Consider the following 11,312-nt stretch of genomic DNA (forward strand, 5'->3'; position numbering starts at 1 on the left):
AGCGCTCTCAGCGAAGGGACTGCGAGAGGGGCAGGGCAGGCCTTCCTGCTGCGGGAGGAGCCGCGCCCCAAGGCGGGAAGCGGAGGAGGAGAAAGGCGGATCGGGCAGGCAGGCGGGGGGCAGCGGCGAGAAGCCAGGGGCGTGAAGGGGCCGGAGGCGCTGGGGGGGCAGGGGCTGCCGCGGCTCCTTGCGCGCCCTTGGAAAAGGGTGCACGGGGGGTGTTTTGGGGTGCGTGAGCGCCCAGGCGCGCAGCTTAGAGGGTACAGTGCCCACCATTGATGATTAAGGCAAGACTAGAACTCGCATCCTTCTGGTTTCTAACCTGATGCCTTAAGCAGTTAACCAGATTGGTTCCTAATAGGTGTATGAATGTCCATGATAATTTTCCCTGACTAGAATTGCCCCAAAATAATTAAATCATCATAACAATAAAAACTGCAACAACAATAATCCTTTGTTATCTAAGTCTGATGACGGAGAATTCGAAAAAAAGCATTGTCTCTACATGGCATCTCGCCTGTCATTCAGTTGCCGTAGAACACAACTTTGAGGAACTAAAACTGGTTCCTTCCACTTTTCCCCTTTATGCAGCTTCCCAATCAAGTCAATAAACTTCATTTTTAAGTTGTTTAAAACAAAAAGAGGAAATGGAAGAAAGTAAGTGCAGCTGTGCATTGCTGAATTTTAACTTTTTCCTTTGGGGGAAAGAAATACATGTTCTGCTATCCATCAACCTTTTCATTGCTGTAATTGTACCAACAAAATTGTTTCTTTCCCGAACTGAATAAGAATCAAGGAAAAGATGTATTAGGGATAAATTATTTGGAAGTAATATTAATTTTCTACAAGGGATGGAACATGCCCATGTTAACACAGGGATTCAAACCACACCGGCTCTCAGATAGTCAAACTTTTTTTTTTTTTTTTTTTGCAACGTGTGTAGAATACTGTGTGGAATTTACAACGTTTATACTACTTGGCCCTGATGGAGAATCTGTGCAGCAAAGGTGAAATCTGGCTGACCTGATCTGGTGTAGTTTCCATGACGACTAATTTTGCAGGGAGGCAGGGAGTCCTCTCAATTTATAGCAGAGAGAAACCTTTTTGTAACTCTCTCGTTTTTTAATTCACTCCTTGAAGGCCCAGTTCCCCTTTGCTTCCTGTTTCCAGCAATTCCAAAAATCTTTAGGGAAAACCTTTTTTTTAAAAAAAAGGAAATTGCATAAAATTAAATCTGTGGTTAAGTGATTTTTATGGCTAATAGCACTGTCAGGCCCCTTAAGTTCAGTGGCTGCCTGCTTTTGAAACAACCCTTAAGCGTCAATGTGGACCAGAAACTCTGTTTGTTACACCTTCCTGCCAAAATAATCCTAGAGAGCAAGAGTAGCCAACGTAGAGAGAGAGAAAAAAAAGGGCTGGTGGTAAGATGTTCTTATAGTGACTCATTGCTCACAGTCACTCATGCCCTCATCACCTCGAGGTTCGACTACTGTAATGCTCTCTACATGGGGCTACCTTTGAAAAGTGTTCGGAAACTTCAGATTGTGCAAAATGCAGCTGCGAGAGCAGTCATGGGCTTACCCAGGTATGCCCATGTTTCACCATCACTCCGCAGTCTGCATTGGCTGCCGATCAGTTTCCGGTCACAATTCAAAGTGTTGGTTATGACCTTTAAAGCCCTTCATGGCACTGGACCAGAATATCTCCGAGACCGCCTCCTGCCGCACGAATCCCAGCGACCAATTAGGTCCCACAGAGTGGGCCTTCTCCGGGTCCCGTCAACTAAGCAATGTCGGTTGGCGGGCCCCAGGGGAAGAGCCTTCTCTGTGGCGGCACCGGCCCTCTGGAACCAACTCCCCCCGGAGATTAGAACTGCCCCTACTCTTCCTGCCTTCCGTAAACTTCTTAAAACCCACCTTTGCCGTCAGGCATGGGGGAATTGAAACATCTCCCCCTGGGCACGTTTAATTTATATATGGTATGCTTGTGTGTGTGTCTGTTAGTATATGGGTTTTTTTAAATCTTTAAAATTTTAAATTGTTTGATTACTTATGATTTGTTTCTACATGTTGTGAGCCGCCCCGAGTCTTCGGAGAGGGGCGGCATACAAATCCAAGTAATAAAATAAATAAAATAAATAGTGGCTTACAGAGTTGTTATTATTATTATTATTATTATTATTATTATTATTATTATTATTATTTATTAGATTTGTAGGCCGCCCCTCTCCATAGACTCAGCAATGATACAAACAATATATAATAACAAATCTAATAGTTGGAATCTAAAATAACAATAATACATTTAAAAAGTCTAAAAAACAAGAAACCCCAATATATAAAAACATACATACAGTCATCAGACACAAAAGAAAAAAGTCCACTTTTGCAAGCCGATTTTGTCCTTTGGGTTTAATGGCCGTGAAAATGAAACCAACTTTTAATTCCTAAAAAAGGGAACTGCAGGAGCTTTTTTTTTTTTTTCCTCCGACGTGGGTGATAGGCTATTGCCTAAAAGCTAGGGATGGTCAACATTTTCAATTGAAAACTGATGTGATTGTAAGGTCCAGGGGCCACATCTGTGAATTCCCCTTGTTGCTGTGCACACAGATTTATTGCCTGCCTCAATCAGGGTCACTGCACAACGAGGCACAAACTCGGGTGATGTATCTGGGAGGAAGCAGAGGGAAAACTCCCCCCACCTCCCAAGCGACTCCCGGTTGCAAGCTGCTGATATGTCGACACAGAAAAGCAGTTGTTCTGACCAGGACTGCAGGATGGGGAGAGGGAGAAATGCTCGCTGCTTCCTCCCTCCTAGGAAGGGTTGCTTCAGGTGGCTGGCATCCTGGTGCCCTTAGCGTTGGGACCATAGTTCCCTCTAAGCTGAGCAGTGAGCAATCGCTCACTTAAAAATCATCATCAACTCAGAGTTTTCCAAACCTGCCCAGAAGCCGAGAGGGAAAGAGTGAGAGGAAAGGAGAGAGAGAGGAAGAGAGAGAAACAGATAGAAAAAAGAGAGGAAGGAAAAGAGAAAGAAAAAGAATGGGAGTAAGGAAGAGAGAAAGAAAATCAAACTCTAGTTTGAAACTAGCTCAACTATTTAAGTGGCATTTTGATATTGATAGAGTTGCCCTATTATGAGTTCACTGTTATAGACACACAGTACAGTATTTTATTTTGAAATTCTCGGAGGCAAAACAGGGTGGGTTTTTATTTGTTTGTTTGTTTGTTTATTTATTTATTTATTTATTATTTTTGTGCCGCCCAGTCCCGAAGGGACTGCAGCTCAGACACTATACTTTTCCGCCCACCCCAAAAAAAAATTAGAGGGAACACTGGTTGGGACCCCCAGGCATCGCCTTCCGCAGGCCAGTGGATCGGTTTGAGAAACGAGTCAGCTGGAGGGTCTGCCAGATATCTCTTTCCATTTCTAAGCTGGTGAAAGTGGTGAGTTCAGAAGGCAGTTGGTTTTTTTTAATAAACTTTATTGATTTTCTTAAAATTGACAAACATACAAACACACATTTAACATAAAATTGGGGTTGCAGATACCCCGCTTGTTCAAGAAGTCAAATTGCATTACAAAAAAAAGAATACATTATTAATATGTTAAGTCAACCTATTATTTTAAGTGAAAAGAAGAAATTTTATATTACCTTATTATGAGGGGAAAAAAACCCCATAAACTTCATATCTAAGCAAAGTACAAACACAAAAATTAAATCCTAACCATACTACTAATATGCATTTTTAATTCTTCTTTTTGTCTATCCATGTATACACTTGATTCCAAATCACATAAAATTCAGATTCTTCTTGGTTATAGAAACATAGAAACATAGAAGTCTGACGGCAGAAAAAGACCTCATGGTCCATCTAGTCTGCCCTTATACTATTTTCTGTATTTTATCTTAGGATGGATATATGTTTATCCCAGGCATGTTTAAATTCAGTTACTGTGGATTTATCTACCACATCTGCTGGAAGTTTGTTCCAAGGATCTACTACTCTTTCAGTAAAATAATATTTTCTCATGTTGCTTTTGATCTTTCCCCCAACTAACTTCAGATTGTGTCCCCTTGTTCTTGTGTTCACTTTCCTATTAAAAACACTTCCCTCCTGGACCTTATTTAACCCTTTAATATATTTAAATGTTTCGATCATGTCCCCCCTTTTCCTTCTGTCCTCCAGACTATACAGATTGAGTTCATTAAGTCTTTCCTGATACGTTTTATACTTAAGACCTTCCACCATTCTTGTAGCCTGTCTTTGGACCCGTTCAATTTTGTCAATATCTTTTTGTAGGTGAGGTCTCCAGAACTGAACACAGTATTCCAAATGTGGTCTCACCAGCATTCTATATAGTGGGATCATAATCTCCCTCTTCCTGCTTGTTATACCTCTAGCTATGCAGCCAAGCATCCTACTTGCTTTCCCTACCGCCTGACTGCACTGTTCATTTAAGCTGTTATTTAAGCTGTTAATGGCAAGGGGAGTCCAGAAGCCCCCCGGCTGTTTTAAAAGGTGACAGCCGGGCGGCGGGGCTTCTCGGCGGCCACCCGAACTTTTGCCGAACTTCCAGGTTCGGCGTTTGGGAGGGGGCTTCTCGGCGGCCTCCCAAACGCTGAACCCGGAAGTTTGGGTTTGGCGTTCGGGTTCAGGAGGATGCTGAGAAGCCCCCCGGCTGTTTCAAAAAGCGACAGCTGGGTGGCGGGGTTTCTTGGCGGCGGCGGCAGCGGATTCGTAAGAAGGAAAAGTTCGTAAGAAGAGGCAAAAAATTTCTGAACCCCGGGTTCGTATCTCGGGTTGTTCGTAAGACGAGGGGTTCGTATCATGAGGTACCACTGTATTTCTATTAGTTTTTTCTCATCATTCCTATCACCCATCTCCTCCCACTTAAGACTGTACGACTGTAACTTGTTGCTTGTATCCTTAAGATTCTTATTAATATTGATTGTTCTCCGTTGCTTATTTGACCCCTATGACAATCATTAAGTGTTGTGCCACATGATCCTTGACAAATCTACATTTTCTTTTGTGTACACTGTGAGCATATGCACCAAGACAAATTCTTTGTGTGTCCAATCACACTTGGCCAATAAAGAATTCTATTAATAACCATGACATTTCTGTATGTTTTCAACAAAGAGGCAGGTTAATTTTAATTTGTTGGTTTTCATCTATGCAGGAGCCATGGAGTTGCTATTGCTTGCCCGCAGGACCGATTTGAGGCGGATCTCCTTGGACACTCCGGATTTCACGGATATTGTGTTGCAGTTGGAAGACATTCGTCACGCCATTGCCATTGACTATGACCCTGTAGAAGGGTACATTTATTGGACAGATGATGAAGTGAGAGCCATCAGGCGCTCGTTCCTCGACGGCTCGGCAAGCCAGTTTGTTGTACAGGCACAAATTGCACACCCTGATGGCATTGCTGTCGATTGGGTGGCCCGAAATCTTTACTGGACGGATACTGGGACGGACCGCATCGAAATCACAAGGCTTAATGGGACCATGAGGAAGATCCTGATCTCAGAAGATCTGGAAGAGCCGAGAGCTATAGTTTTGGATCCTATGATTGGGTAAGGCACATATTTTAATTATGAAAAATTATAATTTAAGAAATACCATATTCTCCAAGTCAAATCTACTGTTGATTTCCAAGATGCTTTCCCTGTTTCAGAAATATGAATCTCCCTTATTTACTGACCACGAATAATCTCTGGTGGTGGTTCTCAGTTTTAGAATACAGTGGTACCTCTATTTACAAACTTAATTCGTTCCGTGACCAGGTTCTTAAGTAGAAAAGTTGGTAAGAAAAAGCAATTTTTCCCATAGGAATCAATGTAAAAGCAAATAATGTGTGCGATTGGGGAAACCACAGGGAGGGTGGAGGCCCTGTTTCCTCCCAGGAGATTCCTAGAGAGGCCCCACAAAGGCTTCTCCCCGCCTTTTCCAGCCCTGTTTCCTCCCAGGAGATTCCTAGAGAGGCCCCACAGAGGTTTCTCCCCGCCTTTTCCAGCCCTGTTTCCTCCCAGGAGATTCCTAGAGTGGCCCACAGAGGCTTCTCCCCACCTTTTCCAGCCCTGTTTCCTCCCAGGAGATTCCTAGGGAGGCCCCACAGAGGCTTCTCCCCGCCTTTTCCAGCCCTGTCCTGTTTCCTCCCAGGAGATTCCTAGGGAGGCCCCACAAAGGCTTCTCCCTGCCTTTTCCAGCCCTGTTTCCTCTCAGGAGATTCCTAGAGTGGCCCACAGAGGCTTCTCCCCACCTTTTCCAGCCCTGTTTTCTCCCAGGAGATTCCTAGAGAGGCCCCACAGAGGTTTCTTCCTGCCTTTTCCAGCCCTGTTTCCTCCCAGGAGATTCCAAGAGAGGCCCCACAGAGGCTTCTCCCTGCCTTTTCCAGTTACAGTTTCGGAGGCTCGGGTTTGTAAGTGGAAAATGGTTCTTGAGAAGAGGCAAAAAAATCTTGAACCCCCAGTTCTTATGTAGAAATGTTCGTAAGTAGAGGTGTTTGTAGGTAGAGGTACCACTGTACTTAAATTAGGATTATTTGGGACCAATAGGAGCTTTCTAGCTTGTTTTAGAGTAGCCATAATTAGATTAGATTAGATTAGATTTATTGGATTTATATGTCGCCCCTCTCCGCAGACTTGGGGCGGCTCACAACAGTGGCAAAAACAGCACATAGTGACAAATCCAATGCCCACCAATCCAATTACAATTTTAAGTTAAGAAATTCATAAAACAATCCCGATATATATAAAAAACAAGCACACAATCAATCAAACACCAAAGCAATATGGGCAAGGGGGAGATGTTTTAGTTCCCCCATGCCTGACGGCAGAGGTGGGTTTCAAGGAGTTTCCGAAAGGCAAGGAGGGTGGGGGCAATCCTAATCTCAGGGGGGAGCTGCTTCCAAAGGGTCGGAGCCACCACAGAGAAGGCTCTTCCCCTGGGTCCCGCCAGACGACATTGTTTAGTCGACGGGACCCGAAGAAAGCCGACTCTGTGGGACCTAACCGGTCGCTGGGATTCGTGCGGCAGAAGGCGGTCCTGAAGATATTCCAAAGAACATATCCAGTTCATCTGTTCTCTCCCTCCAAAATGACATTTGATTTACAGTGTGAAACAATAATGAGAAATTTAGATTTTAAACCGAAGATTAGCCTGAAATATAAGGTTCCCTTTAAAAGCAGCTGAAATTTCTACAAGGATTTCCTAGGCTACTGTCCCAGCTGCCGGAGATCGGTTGAAACCATAACAAATTTTTTTAAAAGTGCAACCCATCTGTTTGATCCTCTGCATTGTCGCCCAAGGGATCCCCCACAGTGCATCATTATACATTTTCTGAGTTGCCTCTTGTGAGCTGTTGTGAACCCTGTTTAAACACTGATCTTTTTCACCCTTTCTTAAAATAATGAACGGAGGCAGTTTTAAATTTCGTTCCATTTGCATTAGTCTTTTTTTGTAGCCCATGAGTAATAGGGTGTAAAACATTTTAGTCTGTCACAGATCTGCAACTTGAATGTATGGTGGATCCACCTCTTTAAAACATTAGCTTTTATGATATAGAAACATAGAAGACTGACGGCAGAAAAAGACCTCATGGTCCATCTAGTCTGCCCTTATGCTATTATTTTATCTTACAATGGATATATGTTTATCCCAGGCATGTTTAAATTCAGTTACTGTGGATTTACCAACCACGTCTGCTGGAAGTTTGTTCCAAGCATCTACTACTCTTTCAGTAAAATAATATTTTCTCATGTTGCTTTTGATCTTTCCCCCAGCTAACTTCAGATTGTGTCCCCTTGTCCTTGTGTTCACTTTCCTATTGAAAACACTTCCCTCCTGAACCTTATTTAACCCTTTAACATATTTAAATGTTAAAGGGTATCTTTGTAATCACCCTTACACTTCTCAGAAAAGGGGGGAAATAGAGCAAATAGAGGATATAATAAAAATTCTCTTGGTCTCCTGGAATTTTTCTTACATGGGATGATCTAATGTTGGACAAGACCCAGGTTGGTGTAGTGGTGAAGGCACCCGGCTAGGAACCAGGAGACTATATGTTCTAGTCCCACCTTAGGCACAAGACCAGCTGGCTGACCTTGGGCCAGCCACTTTCTCTCAGCCGGAGGAAGGAAGCAATGGCAAACCACTTCTGAAGAGCCTTGCCAAGAAAACTGCAGAGACCTGGTCCAGGCAGTTTCTGAAAATCGTTGAGGATTGAACGAAAGAAAAAAAAATTGCATATGTTCCATGGCCACAAAGTACAGTGGTACCTCTACCTAAGAATGCCTCTACTTACGAACTTTTCTAGATAAGAACCAGGTGTTCAAGATTTTTTTTGCCTCTTCTCAAGAACCATTTTCCACTTACAAACCCGAGCCCCTGAAACTGTAACCAGAAAAGGCAGGGAGAAGCCTCCGTGGGGCCTCTCTAGGAATCTCCTGGGAGGAAACAGGGCCAGAAAAGGTGGTGAGAAGCCTCTGTGGGGCCTCTCTAGGAATCTCCTGGGAGGAAACAGCCAGAAAAGGTGGTGAGAAGCCTCTGTGGGGCCTCTCTAGGAAATCTCCTGGGAGGAAACAGGGCCTCCGCCCTCCATGTGGTTTCCCCAATCGCACACATTATTTGCTTTTACATTGATTCCTATGGGAAAAATTGCTTTTTCTTACAAACTTTTCTACTTAAGAACCTGGTCACGGAACGAATTAAATTTGTAAGTAGAGGTACCACTGTACTTATTTATGAGAATTATACAGCAGATTGTCACAGGAGTTCAACCATGCAATTTCACAGAATTGTTTTGAGTCACAATAATTTCCACTGCAGAAAGTACAGACCATGTGCCAAAGTTAGCACAGTTTAGTCTCTAGTCAATGCTACTACATGGTTTTTGCAGCCTCTGTTTTATTCCATTTTACCCTTTTCTTTTTAGCTACATGTACTGGACCGATTGGGGAGAGATTCCCAAGATCGAGAGGGCTGCTTTAGATGGTTCTGACCGAGTTGTACTGGTAAATACCTCCCTTGGTTGGCCCAATGGATTGGCACTGGATTACATTGAAAACATGATATACTGGGGAGACGCCAAAACAGACAAAATTGAGGTTTGTTATTTCCATTTCTTTTCCTTAGCCCAAAATCCACAGTACTTCCCTGATATGTGCTATTTGTGTCAGTGGCTCAGCTTATGTTCCTGATGAGAAACAAATGGGTAGAATCAGAACCAATGATTGTTGGATTTACATATTCATATGATCTGCTGATGTTCTCCAGTTATGATTTAACTTTCCTGTTGCTGCCTGTTCAATCATTAGTGAGAGAAGAGTTTGGTTTATGAACGATATTGAGGAAACTGCTGTATGATGCCATCAATGTTGGATGTGCCTAGTTTTCAGCTGCTGCTAAGGCTTTTCCCCACCTTTTCCGGCCCCATTTCCTCCCAGGAGATTCCTAGAGAGGCCCCACGGAGGCTTCTCCCCGCCTTTTCTAGCTCTGTTTCCTCCCAGGAGATTCCTAGAGAGGCCCCACGGAGGCTTCTCCCTGCCTTTTCTGGCCCCATCTCCTCCCAGGAGATTCCTAGAGAGGCCCCACGGAGGCTTCTCCCCGCCTTTTCTAGCCATGTTTCCTCCCAGGAGATTCCTAGAGAGGCCCCACGGAGGCTTCTCCCCGCCTTTTCTAGCCCTGTTTCCTCCCAGGAGATTCCTAGAGAGGCCCCACGGAGGCTTCTCCCTGCCTTTTCTGGCCCCATTTCCTCCCAGGAGATTCCTAGAGAGGCCCCACGGAGGCTTCTCCCCGCCTTTTCTAGCCCTGTTTCCTCCCAGGAGATTCCTAGAGAGGCCCCACGGAGGCTTCTCCCCACCTTTTCTAGCCCTGTTTCCTCCCAGGAGATTCCTAGAGAGGCCCCATGGAGGCTTCTCCTCACCTTTTCCGGCCTTGTTTCCTTCCAGGAGATTCCTAGAGAGACCCCTCAGAGGCTTCTCCCTGCCTTTTCTGCTTACAGTTTCGGAGGCTCTGGTTTGTAAGTGGAAAATGGTTCTTGAGAAGAAGCCAAAAAATCTTGAACACCTGGTTCTAATCTAGAAAACTTCGTAAGTAGCGGCGTTCTTAAGTAGAGGTTCCGCTGTATTGGTTGTAAGTGTGAAAACCGGTCACACGTCACTTCAGTGCCGTTGTAACTTTGGATGCCCATGAAACGAACTGTCGTAAGTCAAGGACTACTTGTAGAACAAAGACAACAAACCTTTTGGGGTGTGTAAAATGACTTCAGACTTCCAATTTAAAATGTTTATTATTTATTTTATTTATTCATTTGTCCAATACACAAATACATAGGAAGAAAAATAGACATGTGGTAATATATATAAGGGTAAAAGTGAACTTAGAGGAGAGGATATATGAAAGGAAGAGAATATATATGATAGGTGAAAGAAAGGAAAGACAATTGGACAGGGGATGAAAGGCACACCAGTGCACTTATGTACGCCCCTTACTGGCCTCTTAGGAACCTGCAGAGGTCAATTGTGGAGAGTCTAAGGGAGAAGTGTTGGGGGTTAGGGGTTGACACAATTGAGTCCGGCAATGAGTTCCACGCTTCAATCACTCGATTATTGAAATCATATTTTTTACAGTCAAGTTTGGAGCGGTTCGTATTAAGTTTGAATCTGTTGCGTGCTCTTGTGTTGTTGCGGTTGAAGCTGAAGTAGTAATTGACCGGTAGGACGTTGCAGCATATGATCTTGTGGGCAATACTCAAATCGTGTTTTAGGCGCCGTAGTTCTAAGCTTTCTAGGCCCAGGATTGTTAGTCTATTTTCGTAGGATATTCTGCTTCGAGTGGAGGAGTGAAGGGCTCTTCTGGTGAAATATCTTTGGACATTTTCAAGGGTGTTGATGTCCGAGATGTGACGTGGGTTCCAGACAGATGAGCAGTAGTCAAGGATGGGTCTTGCAAAAGTTTTGTAGGCTCTTGTGAGTAGTGTGAGATTGCCTGAGCAGAAGCTGCGTAGGATCAGGTTAACAACTCTAGAAGCTTTTTTGGCGATATTGTTGCAGTGGGCTTTGGCACTTAGGTCATTCGATATCAGTATTCCAAGGTCTGTGTATGCGCGTATATTTTATTTCTTTTTCTCAAGCAGCATTTCTCAGGGGACAATTTTGTAGAATAAAGAAAAAGAATAGAAACATAGAAGACTGACGGCAGTAAAAGACCTCATGGTCCATCTAGTCTGCCCTTATACTATTTCCTGTATTTTATCTTAGGATGGATCTATGTTTATCCCAGGCAGGTTTAAATTCAGTGACT

General features: G+C 43.8%; 1 protein-coding gene across 1 annotated transcript in view; it reads left to right on the forward strand.

The window, feature by feature from the left end:
• LRP6 (LDL receptor related protein 6) overlaps window positions 1–11,312 on the forward strand; it is a 134,193-nt gene that overhangs the window by 54,769 nt on the left and 68,112 nt on the right. Inside the window, exons 6-7 of the mRNA XM_070755242.1 lie at window positions 5,188–5,584; window positions 8,944–9,115. Of these exons, the coding sequence (XP_070611343.1) occupies window positions 5,188–5,584; window positions 8,944–9,115 (569 nt within the window). The remainder of the gene's footprint in view (window positions 1–5,187; window positions 5,585–8,943; window positions 9,116–11,312) is intronic.

Source organism: Erythrolamprus reginae, chromosome 6, assembly GCF_031021105.1.
Source record: "Erythrolamprus reginae isolate rEryReg1 chromosome 6, rEryReg1.hap1, whole genome shotgun sequence".
Classification (NCBI taxonomy): Eukaryota; Metazoa; Chordata; class Lepidosauria; order Squamata; family Dipsadidae; genus Erythrolamprus; species Erythrolamprus reginae.